Source organism: Lepidothrix coronata, unplaced genomic scaffold (genome assembly GCF_001604755.1).
Source record: "Lepidothrix coronata isolate B3197 unplaced genomic scaffold, Lepidothrix_coronata-1.0 Scaffold160, whole genome shotgun sequence".
NCBI classification, from domain to species: Eukaryota; Metazoa; Chordata; class Aves; order Passeriformes; family Pipridae; genus Lepidothrix; species Lepidothrix coronata.
In genome coordinates, this window is record NW_016690340.1 from 1,874,566 (window position 1) to 1,893,390 (window position 18,825).

Genomic DNA, 18,825 nt, shown 5'->3' on the forward strand with positions numbered 1-18,825 from the left:
CACCCCCTGCCACGGGCAGGGGGTGGGATAAGATGAGCTTTAATCCCAACCCTAAGCAGTGTGGGATTTTCTGTCAGGTTGAAGTGTCCCCTGCTCTGTCCCAGCTCAGGGCAATGCTGAGTGAGGGCAGGACAGGGGGTGAGAAGGGTGAGCTGGGGGAGCCACAGATCCCTCCTGTGAGGGGAGGGGAGGCGAGGAATGAGCTCCCAGGGTGCCGTCAACCTTCAACGAGATTTTGGGAAACCTTGGTCTCAGTGCCCCTCCGTTGCTTCCCACTCCTCAGGAGACCTCCTGGAGGAGGCAGCTGAGGTTTCTCTGCAGGCAGAGGAGCCAGGAGCAGGGTAAGGCTGATGCACCACCTGCAGTGGTCTCTCCCAAACAAAGCTGTGCCCAGAACCCCTCGTGCCCCAGCAGACTCCACGCTGGCTCGGGCACTGTTGGCTGCAGAGCTCTGGTCCCACATGGCCATGGCACCAGAGGACTTCCCAAGGCAGCCAGGGACCAAAGCTGGACCAAACAATGATCTCAAAGCCTCTTTGCTTTCCCTCTCAAGAGCTTTTACCGAACCTAATTCAGCCAAGACTCCAGACCCAGGCATTCCCATCTCTAATTCCCATTGGGATGAGCGTCTCCAGAGCCTGATGTCCATCAAACCTGGAGCCTGTGCCTGTGACAGGGGGAAGCAGGAGTTGTATTAATCCCTTAGGATGCATCTGCATCCTCCCTGACTGCCAAACCCCCCAGGGGATGGGATGCAGAGCCCTGGGGTTTCTCCAGCCAGGAACCATATCATCCTTCAGTTTTCCTCCATCTCATGGAACATAGGATGGAGGGTTTTACCATTTGAAGACGAATCCTCTGGGACAGAGAGAGGTTTGAAATGTGATGCCCATCAACTGCTCCTTCCCTCATTCCAGGAGGGCAGGGAGTGCTGTGGGTGGGAACCTCGATCCCAGAGAGCCCAGGAAAAGATGATCAATATTTCATTAAAAAATATATTACTTTCCCCATTTCCTTTGAACTGGTTTGCAGGTGGAAGGAGGTGAACTGGTTTGCAGGTGGAAGGACAGAGGCTGCAGACAGGGGGGCTGAGACACCCCTGGGGTGCTGGTCTGTGCTGGGTGTTTGGGTTTCTTCCTCTGGGGTGCTTCCAACCTGCTGGAAACACTTCCAACCCTCCTACTCTGGGAATAAATGTCTCAGCAATAAAACTGTCTTCCTACCCCTGCCTCCCACACACACATGCTCAGAGTGTCTCGTGTAACAGAAGCAACCACTGGAAATGTAATTAATTTTTTTTATCAGATCAGGCTGTTTTGATCCGTTTCCAGGCAGACACAGTCTGGCAGACTTGGGTGTTTCTGCCCCCAGAAAAAGGTCCTCCAGTCCTTTCTGCAGAGCTCTGGGATTCCCAAATATCACCCAGACTCCAGGCTCTGGCTCAGGGCTGGTGGCTGAGCCTGTGCCAGGATGGATCTCCTGCCCAGCAGTTGAGGGCCAGGGGAAGGGCAGCACCTCCAGGCAGTTCCTGCTTTGCTTCTCAGGCTCCTCTGCAGGTTGGTTTTTTTTTTTTTTCCCTCAACAGATGCCTCCATTTATCAATTAACTGGACAACAATGAATACAGGCATGGTGTCATTTCCTAGCAAATGGGCCAAATCCTGCTGTTCCTCCAGTCACACCACTTCCATTAAGCTGCTTCCACACAGACTCTCTGGAACTGGAAACATAAAGTGAGACGCTTCTGACTTAGAAAAACAAACTTTCGGGATCTTTTCCTTGCCATGGTCCCTTGAAAAAGTAAATGGAGCCAAAGGAAGCATCCCAAGGTGCAGTGAGAAGCAGCAGAAATCAGCACCCACCCACCTTTCTTCTGCATGGAAAAGAACAATCCTGATGCCCTGAAGAGCTTGGGGAGGAGAAAAGAGTCCCTCGTGGTTAAAAAGAGCAGGTTTGGCAAAATGACCCAAAATCACCAGTTCCAGTTCTCTAAGGAGATTTGATCCATTCTGCCCAAACTCTTAAAAATGGCAAAGTTCACAAAGTTCACATAAACCCTCTCCCAGCAGAAGAACCAAAGTGCCTTTTGCTGGTTAGCCCCCAGAAGGGTCTGGGCTGATTTCAGTAGTGACATAAGAAAATAAAACCATAAAGTCCTGCTTAGAAATTCAGTTGTATGGGGAGGGATGGAAAAGCCACACTTGACATATTGCATTAAAAAAGATACATTTTTAAAGCTTTTTGGAGGGAGTTCTGCAAGGCAGAGTGGACAGATCTTTATGAAGTCCCAAGTTAGAGCAATGAAGTCACACTAATCTAATAATTAATTTAGGGTGAATTAATCATCTCTGATGATCCTTCCAGCTCAGGATATCATATGATTCTGTGTTTCTAGCCTAGAATTAGGCTGATCAAGAACTCAGACTGCTCTTTGTAGTGTGTTCTCATGGTGTTCCCTGGGCTGTGGGGTCTCCTTGGGAAGTGACCCCAAGGCTGAGACACTTCCACCCTCTGCACTCCCCTGTCCTTAACTCTGCAGCATCCCTGCCATTAATGACTGTTTTACCTCCTGCAGCCATGCAGGGCTCTCCTTTCCTGGCAACTAAACTTTATTTTCAGACGTTCCTGGTTGTGTTTGGACAGTTAATGCTGACTTGAGTCCCTGGTAAGTCCCTCAGGGATAAATGAGTGCCTGCTGCTCACTCCCAGCACCACAGACGAAGCTGCTGAACAGCAGGGTTAGACCTGACCTTCCCCAAATGCTGATGAAACATCAGCACAGGCTTTAGTGGAATCACTGCTGCAATTCCCATGGAAAACAGCATTTTTTTAAACCCACGGGAGAGGTTTAACCCCTCAGCCTTCTCCACACACCCCAAGCCTAGTTCAACCCTCCTGCCCACGGTGCTCAAAGGTCTGTGTGGGGCAGAAGGGCTCTTACAAACTCTTACAAACTCTCTGGGAAAGCTGCTGCTATTCCCAGACTAAGTTTGGGTCTCTAATTCTCCAACAGGGATGTAAATCCCCACGGGAATTAATGGGTTTGTCTGAGGTTTATAGCTCTGATCACCTGAAGTATCACAGAATCCCAGAATGGTTTGGGTTGGAAGGGACCCTAAAGATCATCTCATTCCACCCCCTGCCACGGGCAGGGACACCTTCCACCAGACCAGGTTGCTCCAAGCTGAACTTGGACACTTGCAGGGATGGGGCAGCCACAGCTTCTCTTTAGGGAAGTTGGAAAACTTCAGAAGTTGGTGGAAGAAGCCTTCCAGGAAATTACAGAAGGTTTTCTGGGCATTGTTACTGTTTATCAGCCAGGTTTTCCCTCTTTCTGTGCTCGGAGGAACTCACCTGCAGCAAACTCCTCCCTCCCTGCAGGACTCACGGAGAACTAAAGAATCCAAACTCATCCATCCCCCTTGCTAAACACCCCAGCAATGCCCCAGGGAGCTGTGCCACCATCCTGTGCCTGTGGGCAAAGGGGAGGGCAGAGGCACTGGAGATATCTCAGGGAAAAAGCCAGGAAAGCCTCTGCCTGGATCACCTCAGAAGGGAAAGCCAGGATGAGATCTGAGGGGAATGTGGACAAGGTTTCACCTCCCCGCTGTCGCAGCAAGCAAAGGCAAATACTGAGCTCATGGCAGTGGCAGCAGGTGAGCCAGGTCCTTATGGCCTGCCCTTGAACACCCCCTGCTCTCTCCCTTTTAATGAAAACTAAAGGACAAGGGAGAAGCCCTGTCTGAATTAAAGGTGAGGAAGGGAATTAATACCCCGTTCCTCCAAAATGCTGGATGGGAGCTGCTCGCAGGGTAAAAGTCTCTCTCTCAGCTGTGCTGTCAAGCCTGATTACGGCTTAATCTCATTTTCAAATGCCAAGCCCGGAGGATTTAGAGCTCTCCCTCCCTGCCAGCTCTCCACTGACCCAGTTTTCCAAAGGCTGTGTTTCTGGAAGGGGCTGGGAGGTGGATGTCTGAGCGTGGCTGCCCAGCCAGGCGGGCACCGCGGCCGCCGCGGCTCCGACAGCGCCGGATAATGGGATAAATCCCGCAGGGACACGCTGGTGTGACAAGCACAGCTCTGCCTGTCTGCTCTGCTCTTCCCCATCGCTGTTCCTCGTGCTAATGGGGGGATCTCAGACAGAGGAAAGGGCTGGAGACACCCTGTCTCCTGTCATCTCGCCCTCCAGCTGAAGCAGCCCCTGTTTGTGACAGCTCCCTGTCTGTAGCCCAAGTGTTGCCCCCACCACCCCTCCCTCTCTCCCAGGTACCCAGCCAGCCCAAACAACACCAGGAAAAGATGAGCTCTGGGACTGTAACCAGCAAGAAGGTTCTCCCTGCTGGGCAGGCCCCCAAGCAGAGCAGCAAGGCTCAGTTATTACCCCTGTTTCACAGAACAAACAAACCAGCGGGGTGCTTTGTCTCTGCAACAGTTTCTAAAGTCCCATTTTTGAGGCTGCTCTGTTTGACTCCAGCTTGAGGCTGCAGGCAGCAAACATCACACCAAGGATCCTGAACCTGCTTAATGGCAGCAATTCCACAGAGCAGTTCCATCAGCAGGGGCAGAGTCACCACGGCCCCTCTGCTCCAGCTTCTCATCATCACACCCAGATGTGACATCAGGGAATCGCCTCAGTGCTGTATAAAATAGATCCTCCCTTCCCAAATCCCATCTCCATGTCACTGTGTTCTTGCCTGCTTAGCCCTGGCAGGACATATCAGACATCAGAGTGCTGCTCGTTCCCCACAGACACCCTGGGACATTTTGGGGGAGGCACAAGCCCCCGGTTTCTTCTCGCCCTCAAGAGATTTTCATCTCGAAGCAGAAGAAAACAGACACTTCATGTGCCAAGTCCTGGAACACGACTGAATGCTCCCAGGGCCTGAAACCCAAGATCTAGAATTAAATTTTAAGCACTAAGTGGAGACAGGATAATTTCCAGCATTTGGAACAGCAGAGCTGGTTAAGCTGCCCTGGAGACAAAGGCACCAAGAGAATGGAGCCTCATCTACCCACCAACCCAATTTCAGCTCTTCCTTCCCCTGACCAACCACAAACCATCTGTGAAGATGTCTGAGGTACAGAGGTCCTGCTCTGACCTGACTTCAGTTATTTTTCCCACCTCATAACAGGACATCCTCGAGGAAAACACAAACTAACTCGTAATAGGACATCCTCAAGGTAAAATATAAAGTAGCTCATATAGGACATTCTCAAGGAAAACATAAACTGACTCACAATAGGACATTCTCAAGGTAAAATGTAACAATGAAAATGAAATTTCATGAAATTAAATCAAATCAAAATTTCTAACATTGCCATAAGAAGAGCGACACCAACCTGGATAACTCACCTACACGCCTTAGCCCGGGGGCTGGAAGGAGAAAAGCAATAATTCCGTTTTAAAAAGTGCAAGAGGGTGAGAATTTAAACAAAATAAGGTCTCTGTGGCAGCCCAGGAAGGATACAGTTCCCAAACAGCGTCAGGACGATGAAGTAGATGGAGGAGAACATCCCCGAGCGGACCCCGCCCTGCGACTCGATCCCGTGGTACATCACAGCATTCCAGTCCTCCCCCGTCAGGATCTGCAGGGGTTGGAGAGAGGAGAACAGGGGGTGACTTACAGGAAGGACAGAGTGGTCAGGGGGAGCCAGGCACAGTGATGCCATCTGGGAATGCTCCCCAGGGGAAAGGGGTGAGCACATGGGGGGCATCAGGCCCGGCGAGGGAGGGGATTGTCCTGCTCTGCTCTGCGCTGGGCTGGGGGCAGTTTGGGCACCACGGCACAAAAAAACATCTAAAGCTGTTCAGAGTGTCCGAAAGAGGGATGCAAAGATGGTGAAGGTGCAACCCTTCTGGGGTCTGCAACTTCCTCCAATCCCTGCTCCCTGCTGCAAAAACCAACCCAATAGAATAAGGCAAACCTCTCTCTCTCTGGAGAAGAGATGAAGAAAAGAATCAAACCTCAAAGGGTGGAGATCAATCACCTCTCTCAGTGCAGCACAGGAGGCCCCTGGATGCTGGAGCAGCAAAGTCTCCTGGAATTTCAGTTTTACCAGTCCAGGAATGATAAAGACAAGATGGAGCCAAACTTTTCTCCAAGGTGCACATGGACAAGCAAGAGGGGATGGATACAAGTAGAAACAAGGGAATTTTCAGCTGGATAATCCTGAATTCCAGGGCTTTGTAAAGTGGGGAAGCAGAGGGGCAGCTCTGATCCCTGTGAGCAGGAACAGGACCCAGGGAAGGGCTGGAGCTGTGTCAGGGCAGGGTTAGGCTGGATTTTGGGAAAAGGTTCTTCCCCCAGAGGGTGGTTGGCACTGACCAGGCTCCCCAGGGCAGTGGGCACAGCCCCAAGGCTGCCAGAGCTCCAGGAGGGTTTGGACAACGCTCTGAGGGCCAGGGTGGGATTGTTGGGGTGTCTGTACAGGGCCAGGAGCTGGACTGGATGATCTTGCCCTTCTGGGTTCCCTGCCTGCTGCCCAGCTCTGCCCAAGGGCTCTCCCCCAGGCAGAAGCAGCAAAAGCCACATTCCAACACGTCACTCCCAGCACAATTTCTCCCCCTTCTCCATTTTCAAGTCATGCAGAGACACCAGGTTTCAACAGCACCGTTCCTGGCACTTCCCACAATCCTAAGCAAACTCTTGAGCTCTAATGCCCTGAGTGGGAGCTCTGTCAGCTCCAGCTCCACTCATCCCCTTCCTACAGAAGGGTTTGGGTTGCTCAGCTCCCCCCACCCCACACACACCGTACCCAAGGAGCAGCTTTGTCACCTCTCCCACCCCTGCCCTGCTCCTCGGGGCTGCAGAGAGCCCTGCTCAGCTGGGACAGGGATGGGCACCACTCCCACTGCCAGGCACTGGCACCACCACCACTGCAGGGCTGGCACAGTACAGGTTCTTCTCCAGTTTTCCCAAGTTTGACCCAGATGGCCACAAAACACATAAAAAAAACCCCAACCCCTAAGGAGAAGCAACAACCACTGTATGAGAGAGGACAGATGAGGGAAGTTGGAGGGGCCTCTGCTCCTCCTGTGTCCTTGTGCAGGGACAGGAGGAGCCACAGCCCAGCCCTGCAGAGCTGAACATTGACCTGGGACTAACTAACAAACACATAAATAATAGGAAAATTAATCAGAACACATGAAAACACCTCAGCCTCAAGCAAGCCTTGATGCTAATTTTGTACCAGTCTCACTTGCTCATCACTGAGTGTGACATTCCTGCCATTCCTGCTCAGCACTGACTGAGGCACAGCAACATTTTGGGCAGAGCAGCCCTTCCCTCGCCTGCCGGGGCACAGTCAAACAATCCCGTGGGATGTGAAGCTCAAATTCCTAAATAGGAAGTTGTCTTTGTGTTTAGTAGGGGGGAAAAAAAAGGCAAATGAAAAGGCCACAGCACGGTGGGTGTTGTGATCCAGTCCCATGTGCACGTGGAAGGGGAGGTTTTAGAAAGGAATCCAAAGCCCAAACATTGACCCAAAATTTGTAGTTCAGGGGAGGAGGAGGATGGACCAAGAGCAGGGATTATCAAAATGCCTCTGGGATATTATTATTATTATTATTATTATTATTATTATTATTATTATTATTATTATTATTATTATTGGCATCATTATTATTATTGGCATCATTATTATTATTATATTTTAACAAATAAATAATAATATTTATTATATTTATTATATGATTACTAATGCTATTGTTATAATATAATAATATATAATTGGCATAATAAATATTATTATTATATGTAATATGGAATTGTATATTATCTAATAACCATTAATATAGTAATATAATTCTATGTAACCTAATATAATTATCATTATAATAATCAATATAAAAATAACATTATTGTTTTGTTATCATACCATATAATAATATATAATTAATGCAATGGTTATTAATTATATATATTGCACCTAATATATATTATATAATAATTATTAATATATCATGTGTGGTATATAATTATAATAATCAGGTAATGTAAAAATTTTATTATTATTATTATTATTATTATTATTATTATTATTATTATTATTATTATTATTATTATTATTATCNTGTGTGGTATATAATTATAATAATCAGGTAATGTAAAAATTATTTTTTATTTTTATTTTTATTATTATTATTATTATTATTATTATTATTATTATTATCCAAATGCTGCACTCAGTTAATCAAGTGCTGATGGGTTTTGCTGGTTTTAATTCACAGCTCTGACATTCTGGACAAATGTCCTAAACCCAACAGCATTTTCCTTCCCCCCACAGGGTATTTATCTCAAGGAAATATTTCAGCTAAATATTCTCAGGGACAACTGTATTCCCAAAGCAAAATCCCATCAACATTCCCGAGCCTGACTGGGGCTCAGCCCCTGCTCGCTGGCAATACCTTTTGGTATCTTGAAGCCCTTTCTTGGCTGAGCACTCAAATCCTGTGCAAATATTAATTTGCAGTATCCTGGAGGTCAGGGCAGAACCTGCTCCCCAGCTGGGGGAGAAGCAACCCCCACGGGAAGAGCTCACAGGGCACGTTTGCTTTTGGGTTCTTTGTGTTAATCCAAAAATTGTCGTCAGTCTCCCCCTTTTTTTGCCCTTTTTGGGCCATGGCACTGAAATACAAAATACCTGAGTTAAACCTCGCTGAGCTCTGTGAAAGTTGGGCTGAGGGGTGAAGCCTCAGCTCGAGCCCACCCCAGGAATTTGGGTGGGACGAGGTTACAAACGCTGGGCGGGTTCCACAGGCCTGGGAGGGTCACCTGCACACGGAGCAGCAGCCCCAGCTTTTACTGAAACACCTGAAGTGATTGTTTTTAAAAAATAATTGTTTTTTTTTTTTTTTAATTTTTTTTAAAATACAAAAATTGTATTTAAAAAATGCAAGATTAAATACAAAAATTATATTTAAAAAATACAAAATTAAATACAAAAATTGTATTTAAAAAAGACACGAAGAAAACAGGTGAAAAATGAAGCTTTTCAATCCCAGCCCCTCCCAGAGCTGGGAGTCCCTCCTGCCTTCTCCCGAACCCGCCCGAGGCCGGTGCCTCTCTCGTGGAAGGCAATTCTCACCCAGCATTAACTTCTCTGGAGTTATTACTGGGCCAAATGCTGCATTATTTCCCTGCTGCCTGCAGCTCCCTCAGGCCTCTCTGCTCATTAAATTATGGCAAAAGTGCAGCAGGTCAAGCACTGGCTCATTCCAGGATCCACAAGCCAGAGCTGCCATCCCAGGGCTGGGAGGCAACAGCCTGGGCACACACAGACTTCAAGAACAGCACAGAAATACCAATTTTATCAATTTTTTTTTCTTCCTAGCAAAAAATCTTTTGTTCTAGTTTTCTTCAATTCCATAGCGTCGATTTTTAATTTGATTTTTTTAATGATGTGTTGATCGAGCGGCAAAGCAAAACACGCGAGAAGGAAGGGCTTCTTTCCTAAATCCCACAGATTTTTGAGGACCTCTTTGCCTTCCATAAGCAAGAGGAGATGCCCAGGAATTCCTCTTCTAACCCTGCCCCAGGCCAAGGTGTGGCTTTACCTGGAACACGGTGAGGATGGCGGCGGGGAAGGTGTCGAAATTCGTGGTCGGAGTTTCGTCTTGGAAATTGAACCTGGAGAGAAAGGAGAAATCAAAAGCGGAGCAGTGAGGGCCAAGCAGCTCCCAGGCATCTCCTAATCCCCTGGAAAGCTCCAGAAACCCAGTCAGGGAGCAGCATTTGTTCCACCTGGCAATAACAGCCCAGGCAAGCACAGCAGGGAACACGGTGTCTCTGAGAAGGTGCTCAACAGGACCATTAGCAGGAACTCAATCTCATTCCCAGAGAAAATTCGGATGCTTCGAAATCCATTTGCAGCCACAATTAAAATGAACAATCCAAATCTCAAAATGATTTTCGCCGAGCAACCCGTTCCAAGAAGTTTTCGTCCTCCGGTGAGAAAGCCCAAATTGAAATTACCCTCTTAGTAGATAATTTCTTTTTAATATTTTAAAGATATAATAGCAATTGACTGAGGGGGGGAAAAAAGAAAAAAAGACCAAATAAAACCGTGTTATTTCATTTCAGAATCGATGCTGGGGTTTAAATGATAATACTGTGATATTTCGTGCTGCAAAATTCACCACAAGTGGCATTTCTAATGAGAATAATCAGATTCAACAGCACCGTGTTTTCCAGCAGAAAAATATTCCAAGTGAATAAATACATTGTCACCCTGGATATCGGGGAAAGGATTTGCCTTTTCCTTAATAAAAAGTGATGCCTTCCCCAGGCCTGTTTCTTTATGGGGGCATGTGGGGACTGTGGGATGACAAAAGGGGCTTTGAATTAGGGTTGTTCTTTCTTAGGGAAGAGTTCAGCTCCAGGTAAAACACTGGAACAGGAACTATTTTCCTATAAACTTCTCAGCAGCCCAGGAAGACTGAGAGTGCAGCAGGATGTGACCCTTCCAGCCCTGCAGCCCCAGGATGAATAATTACACTTACTGTCCTCCAAAGAGCTGCATCCCCAGCAGAGCAAAGACCACGATGAACAGGAACAGCAGGAAAAGCAAACTGATGATGGACTTCATGGAGTTCAGCAAGGAGACCACCAGATTCCTCAGGGAATTCCAGTACCTGTGGTGGAGATCAGAGCAGCCAAGAGAGAACGTGAGTGGGGGAAGAGCCTTTGGTGAGAAACTAATATGAATTATCTCCCGAGCGACAGGACAAGAGGAAATGGCCTCAAGTGGCCCAGGGGAGGTTTAGGTTGGATATTAAGGCAATATTTCTTCCTGGAAAGGGTGGTGAGGCATTGGCACAACTGCCCAGGGCAGTGGTGGAGTCCCCATCCCTGCAGGGATTTAAAAACCCTGTGGATGTGGCTCTTGGGGACGTGGGTCAGTGGTGGCCTTGGCAGTGCTGGCCAACAGCTGGGCTTGATGATCTTGAAGGTCTGTTCCAACCTGACTCCATGATTTTCTTATTATAAAACAGGAGAAGAATGACAAGGAATATCAGCCTCTTTAAGCTCCCTTCTGCTGTTGGAAAACACGGCTCACGGAGTGGAAAATCTCTTGGAGCATCCTGAGGGCAGAGGTGGTCACTTGGTGTGTGTGCACCCACACTGAGTTGTGTGCAGTGAATGTTTGGATTAGTTCCTCCTCTATCCCCTTTCCTGGGATAGATTTTGACCTCTTGGCATCTTCTCATCCAGCACAGCAGCCAGATGAGAACTAAAATGCCCCGAATCAGCAGGGGTGTCAAAAGTGTATCGACATCATGAAGGTGACACTGAAGGTGTCACAGCGAATCCAGCTCTCCATAACACACAAATCAGGAATAAACACCTCATTCCCACCAGGACATCTTTGTGGTGTGTCCTTCCAACCCACCCAACGCCAGTATCAACCAGTGGATTTAAATTCCCACGTGTGTAAACGTTCCTGTAGGAGTTTCACACCCACATCAGTGCCCAGCCATGCCTTTGGTGTGGGGAAATTCAGCTGTCCAGGACAGAGCCTTGGAGAGAACAAATCCGGGATGATAATTCCGACGTGGCAAGAGGGAATTCAGGCTCAGCCTGAATCCTGACTGACACATCCAAGTCACATCTGGCCAGATACTGAAGATGGTTTGGTTTTGCCTCCTCTGTGCCCGGAGGCAGCTCCTGGCACACCCACAGGCAGGAATGTGGAGTGATGGCAGTGCTGGGAGGGGTCTCGGAAACAGCTCTTTCCTGGCTTTATTGCCCTGCTGAGAGCAGGCAGGGAGGGTTATATCAGGAAAACTAATGAGTCAGGAAATGCTGAAAGAGCTGGGCAGCTCTTTGATGAGCTCCTTTTGGACCTGGATTCTTGTGGAACAACGGGGTCGGAACAGGCAGCGGGAAAGGAGTGATCTGGAGCCATTTCACGTGTCCTCTGCTCAAAGTTGGGAGTCTGAGGCCACGGGGGAGGAATTTTTCCCTCTTTTTCTCCATTGGTTTCTCTCATTTCCACTGCCTGGCACTGGGAGCTGCCCTGCAGAGCTGAATGCCTGCCCTGAATGTCCTCCTGCTGCAGTTTGGGGATGGATCCACACCCTGAGCTCATTCCTGCAGTGTGGCTGTGGGTCCCCAGCAGAAGGAAGCCCCTGGATTTGTCAGATCTGCTGATATGGAGAGAAACTAAGAGCTGGAGTCACCATCCCCTTTCCTTTGTCTTTGCTTTCCCCCTCTTCCTTCCCCCAGGTGTAGCTGGGAGGACTGAACCACCCCATGTTCCTCTGTGCTGGTGGTGATACAACCACGTCCATCCCAGGAGAAGTAGGGTCTTACACTCCCATTCCAAGAAAATTGACTTCCATAATACAGTGACAGAGGTTTCAGGATAAACTCTGGTCTCTCAGGAGAATATCTCCAGTGGAAATGTTGCAACCAAACCTGCCCAGGGTCAGTCCCAAAGCAAAAGGGGCTGGGCTGACTCTCCTTGGAGAGGGAGGGTTTGCTGCTCCCACAGCTCTCCCAAGCTGGACACAGCAGTTTCAGACCAAACCTGCCTCATCCAAGGGCTTCACACCTCACAGGGAGCACAACTGGACCCAAAATCCATGGGAGATGGAGGCTCTGCCTTGTCCTGGAATAGCTCAGCACCAAACCCTGACCCAGAGCACCAGGATATTCTGAGGAGCTGCATTTCTGCAGATGCCAGTCCCTGTTCAGCTCTGCCAGGGCAAAGACAAACACATGAAGCTGGTTTGCCCTTGTTTTCCCTGTTGAATTTTAGCCCCTCTCAGTCTGTATCCCCTCCTGGTGGATCCTGCTGGCACCTTTCAGGCCGGCTGGAATTTCACTTTTTAACTCTTGCTGTCCATGGTCACTGTGATTTAAGACTGGGATTGAAAAGGTCTCATCCCATTGATAATTCAAAGCAGGACGTGCTGTCCATGGTCACACTGATTTGGGATGTGGGAATCAAAAGGTCTCATCCCACTGATTATCCAAAGCAGAATCTCCTGTCCATGTTACACTGATTTGGGACATGGGAATGAAAAGGTCTCATCCCACTGATTATCCAAAGCAGGAGGATTGAGTTTTAGCTCAGTTGGTTCAGACTTGGTTCTAAGAACACCAAGGTCAGGTTCAATCCCCTGTTTGGGCCATTCACTTAAGAGCTGGACTCAATGATCCTTGGGGGTCCCTTCCAAATGAGAATATTCTGGGATTCTGGGACTGCAATTGGCTTCTGCTGAACACGGAGGGAAAATAAACCAGGGCAGGGAGTTGCAGAGAGAAATTCCTACGGAAGAGAAGGAGACAGGAAACTCCTGAGGGTCAGGGTGTTCTCACAGCAAAGGCTGCAATGAGAGAGCGTGGGCAGAATCTCTGCCTGGTGGCAGCACTTTGGTGGCTCTCATGAGTCATGAGAGGACTGAGCTGTGCAGCTCCAACCCCGGGATAATGTGGGATCATCCCGTGGGAGCCGCAGGGACGTGGCTGCTGCTCATGCAACGAGCACAGTCCTGTCGTGTCAGGTGAAAATTCCACATAATCAGGTCAAGGGAACATCAGGATCAGGGGGGTGACAATGGCACTGATGTCCTGAGAAAGGGGGACCCCCGGGCTCGGTTTGTTAAGTTAAATCTCTTCTCTCAAGGAACGAGCAGTAGGACAAGAGGGAACAGCCTCAAACTGTGCCAGGGGAGGGTTAGGGTGGATATCAGGGAAAAGTTCTTCACTGAAAGGCTTGTCCAGGCCTGGCACAGCTGCCCAGGGCAGTGGGGGAGTCACCATCCCTGCAGGGACTTAAAAGCTGTGGGGCTGTGGCCCTTGGGGACAGGGGTTAGTGGTGGCCTTGGCAGTGCTGGGGGAACGGTTGAATTTGATGCTCTTGAAGGTCTTAAAGGTCTTTTTCAACCTAAACAGTTCTTGTGATTCATCCCTTGATCCTGCTGGCTAAAAGGAATAGTCAAAACTCACAAAAAAAAATAAGATTTTACCTTCCAAAAATGGCCAGAATTTTGAAAAAGCACAACACACAATCAGACACAGCAAACCTCAGTAGCTGGGGATAAAATTATCTGCTGATGGTTCATGGCTCTGAGTTTCCTACAAAACCAGGAGCTTCCCATACATAAGATTAGTGCACAGGTAAACTACAGTGACACTTTTGGTGCAGGTACCCACCTGTTTTACCAGACAATCACAGAACTTAATGTTTCCACCCCCTTTTCCCAGGAGTACAACACCTGACGCTGCATCACACACAAATCTGGGATCTGCACAATCCTTAACAGATACAAACCAGCAAACCCCCCAGGGGCAACAAAACCTGGGCCCTCAAACAGCTGCCAAAGCACCAGGTGACTTCCAGTGATTGGTTTGTTCCTTATTTATTTCAGGCAGTTGTGCACCAGGGGTGTTTTTGGCAGGAGTTCTTCTTCCTCCTCCTGTTACTTCAAGCCAAGGAGAGTTAAGGGAGTGATGGAAAGAAGGGAGAGCCGAGGAGGCAACGGTGGAAAAAAAATAAGGTGGAAAACAACAGCAGGGGCACCTAAATATGTCATCAGTTTGCACACCAGGGCTTGGAAAGCCTGCAGAAATGGCTCTAGATGGGTTTCTAAATGGCACAGGAGCTGTTTGCTGATGCCAGAGCACATTAACGTGAGGCAGGAGCACGAAAACAAGGGAAAAGCTGTGGCAACACCACTCCAGTGAAAATTCAACCTCCCAGCCGTGCCCAGAGCAGGCACAGCACAGGCAGCAGCAAAACTCTGCCTATTTGTGTCAACACAGGGGCTCAGGCAGCAGGATTTAGCAGCCAGCAATACCCAGGGAATTTGGTTTTCCAGTTCCCAAATCCTTCAGGAGCAGCAGATAAGGACAGTGAGCAGCTGATGGGACTTAGAAAGTCAATAAGGAATTTGTTTCTTTTACCACAAGAGCTAAGGGGTAACGGAATGAGGGTTTTGTTTTAAACAAGCTTAGAAACAAAGCAAAAAAAAGGATATTTTCCTGCAGCCCATCATTACACTGTGGAACTCTCTGCCCAAGGGCAGAAAAGCCTGTACACGAGGCTAGGGGAAAAAAGGTCTGTTAAAAATCTTTGTGGATGCAAATACAGGCTCGGGAACTCCCAAAATTTCCAGCTGCCACAAAACCCCCATTGCCCAGCCGAGGAAAAGGGCAATTCTGCATCTGCAGTTCCCTTCTGCTCCTGCTCCCATCAGGACCAACCTAATGGGATGTCAGGACAGACAGGGGTTTTGTGCCAGCAAAACCAGGGGTTTGGGGCATTGGGTTTTTTTTTTTGTTTGTTTTTTTTTTTTCCCTCCAGCTTCTGGTAATTTATTTATTTATTTATTTATTTATTTATTTATTTATTTATTTATTTATTTATTTAATATAAATATATAACAATAAATAAAAATATCAACAAAACCACTCCTCCTTGCTGTGGGGTTGGTAATCCAGATTTCATGTGGTGCTAGAAGGCTGCTGTGAGAGTGAAAAGGGAGCTGGACTTACTTTGTTACTTTGAAAATCCTCAGCAGTCGAAGTGCCCTCAATACACTGATGCCAAATGAGGTTCCTGGTTTCACTGCAGCCCAAATAACTTCAAATATGCTTCCCACGATGACCTGCAAGAGGAAGGTTGGTTTTTTAATATCCATAAGGCAAAACTTCTGCTTATTTCTCTGTTGTGAGGCTGGGGAAAGCCCAGGAATCAGAGCTCAGGCTGTGATGGTTTTCTTAGGAAAACTTCAGGAAAATCAGAAATTGGCCAAGAGCACTAATTTAACCAAGAACACTGGAAATCCTTATCCCAACTTTCTGCAGCCCAAACTGAAAAAGGGCAATACCCAGCAGCAGAACACATTGGGATCTCCTATACCCAGTCAGGAACTTGTGGCTTTTTCTCCAGCAATCAAACTGCCTTAAAATAACCTTTTTGGAATGACACTGTGCTTTATTATTGTATTTTTTTAACACTGGCTCAACTGCAAATGCCAACACTTTGTTTTCCCGCCCCACACGGTGGTTCTGTGCAGAGATCCAGGGGGGCACTGCCCCGTCCGCCCCTGCCCACCAGAAGGACCAAAAACCTTCACCTGCAGCAGAGCAGTGAAGCTCTGGGTGAGATCCACCAGAAACTTCTGGCAACCGAGAGTGTTTAGGAGGGCAATTAAAGCAATTGCTGCTGTGAGACCCGGCAAAGCCTCCAGCACACACATCCAACCAGCTGCCTCGGGGGATTGACAAAGTCGTCCCAAATCGAGGTGGATTTTTTTAAGTTCCGTTTTGTTGGCTGGGGGGGGGTTTAAGGACGGCAGGGAATTAACCCGGAGCAATGGAAACAAAACCTTCTGAGACATCCTTCATTACCAAAAGGACAAAGCAGCAATGGGTTAAGCACAGCTGGAAAGGGCAATTATCTCCACGCAGGTTGCTGCACAGTTAATAAGATAAAACAGGCATTTCGCTGCCAATTGCTGTTATTGCTCACATTAACCCGGCCTTTCAGAGCTCCCACTGCCCCCGCTCCCCGGGTGGGCAAAACACACCCTAAACACGCTCAGCAGAACCCAGCAAACAGCTGGTTTGTGCTGGGGGAGGGAATGTTAACAGGGAGCCAGGGCTGGGGCTGATACCTGCAAGAAACGCTCTGCCCCGAGCTTCAAAAAAAATCAGGTACGCGGCAGTTGCTCATCCCTTTTGTCCCATCCGAAAAAGAAGGAGCTAAAACTCCTCACTCTTGGGAATCCCTCGTGAATCAGCAAAACCCTTCCCTTGGACCCTCCACATGTTACACTGATAATTAATTATCTCGGCATCCCAGCAGGGCCTCCTGGGAGCCCGTTTCACAGGAGAGCCCTCTGGACTGGTACTCCCGAGGCTGATGTTGCTCTGATTTGTTGTTTCGCTTTTTGCATTTGAATGGTCTCGTCTCGACGGTTTGTCAGACTAAACCGGCTACAGAGCTGGGTGATGTTCTGGGAGGGGGGGTGAAGCCGCAGAATTAATTCTGGGGGCTGGAAGGTGGGTGAGGAGGAAGAAACGCAGCCAGAAGTAGGATCCCTGTGGATTCTCCGGAGGAGGAAGAATTAAAAACAGATCAACAGCTTGAACCTCCTGGGAAACACTCACAAAGCTCGTTGCCAGCGCTGCACACAGAGAGACACTGGGGGGTTTATCTTTGGCTGAGTGCAAGCTCCTAAATCACCTGTCCCTGACTGGCAGGTGCAAGGGCTGGTCGTGGAAGGAGCATCCCGGACACAGGGATCCAAGGAAACTCGCAGCCAGCTTGGAGCTCACCTAATCCATTGGTGAAAGACATCAAGCTGTCACCAGGGAATTTAAACAAGGCAGTGATATGAGAAATAAAAATATGGTTTTTATATTATGAGAAATAAAAATACAGTTTTTATATTATGAGAGATAAAAATACTTTATATATATATATATATATATATATATAGGCATATCGTGAAGTTGTGAGATATCCAAGTTCCACGGACTGAACTTGGGTATCAGGGTCCTTTTCGGCCAGAGAAGGGCAATGCAAAAGTTCCTAAAAATTAAAATCTTTTGGGGCCATGTTTTACACGAGGTTCCTTTTCTCTTTGGGCTAAGAACAAGGGAAGATCCGTCATCTTCGACAGAGGACGCCTCGCAGCCAATTGGAAGGAAGGGAAAGCCTCTTCTTCTGAGAAAACAAACTTTTTTAGGCAAAAGTGAATATATTAAAATTACCTGAAAAAGGGTGGGATATTGTGAAACTATAAAATGTATGGAATTTAAACCCAAAGGGTCTTCTTCCCTGGAAATTCGATGAGAGAAAGACCCGGCGCGCTGAATAAATTCTTCCTTGTTTCTTTGTTCCCTGAGTTTGTGCAGTCTTTCTGCATTTAAAAGAGGGATTTTTCCCACACAGGTGATCCCTGGGGTGGGGGCTTTCATCTCAAAGTCAGTTCACTCTGAGCTTTCCAGCCAAGAAGAGAGTGAGTTGGCTCTACTTGTAGCCTTGGATTGAGGAGAGGTCACTAACCGAAGGTGAGAATTCCTCCTCCCTCCTGGGAATTTTGCTCCGTGGGGGAGGAGAGTCACTCCCAGCATTCTGGCAGACAAAGAGTAGAACCAGCAGACTGAATCTTAGAGAGCAGGGCTGGATGACGTGCACAGTGACCTGAACTGTTGTCCCCTTGCCCCTGGCTGTGTCGAGAGCTTCATATCTGCTTTGGTACAGAAACCTCCCAGCCCCAATCCTGCTCTGCCCACGCCGAAGATAAGAGGAGCCAAGTTATCCTCTGTGAGGACAGATTACAGCCTAATAGCTTTTAATGAATAAATTACCATCCACACGCCATGTCCTTTGTTAGATGGAGCCAAAAGCAGCCCCACTATTCACACTTCAGAGCTGTAGTTTGAGCCTGGACTGTGTCCAGTTCTGGCCCCTCAGTTCAGGAAGGACATTGAGGTCCTGGAGCAGGTCCAGAGAAGAGCAACAAGGCTGGGGAAGGGACTGGAGCACAAGTGCTGTGAGGAGAGGCTGAGGGAGCTGGGGGTGCTCAGCCTGGACAGGAGGAGGCTCAGGGGAGACCTCCTCACTCTCTGCAACTCCCTGCCAGGAGGGGGGAGCCGGGGGGGGGTTGGTCTCTTTTCCCAGGCAATGATCAGCAAGACAAGAGGGCTGAGTCTTAAGTTGTACCAGGGGAGGTTTAAGTTGGATATTAGGAAGAATTTCTTTGCAGAGAGGGTGCTCAGCCATTGGAATGGGCTGCCCAGGGCAGTGGTGGATTCTCCATCCCTGGAGGTTTTTAAGATGAGACTGGATGTGGCATCAGTGCCAT

The 18,825-nt window shown here is 48.2% G+C and overlaps 1 protein-coding gene across 17 annotated transcripts in view; it reads right to left on the reverse strand.

Moving 5' to 3' along the window:
• LOC108504370 (voltage-dependent N-type calcium channel subunit alpha-1B-like) overlaps positions 1-18,825 on the reverse strand; it is a 301,566-nt gene that overhangs the window by 99,345 nt on the left and 183,396 nt on the right. For all 17 annotated transcript variants that reach the window (XR_001877084.1, XM_017829234.1, XM_017829229.1 and 14 more), the window contains 4 exons: positions 15,503-15,615; positions 10,501-10,632; positions 9,556-9,628; positions 5,468-5,585 (listed from right to left, as the gene is read on the reverse strand). Coding sequence is in view for 16 of the 17 variants with exons in the window: in XM_017829234.1 (XP_017684723.1) it covers positions 5,468-5,585; positions 9,556-9,628; positions 10,501-10,632; positions 15,503-15,615 (436 nt within the window). In the remaining variant the exon portion in view is untranslated. The remainder of the gene's footprint in view (positions 1-5,467; positions 5,586-9,555; positions 9,629-10,500; positions 10,633-15,502; positions 15,616-18,825) is intronic.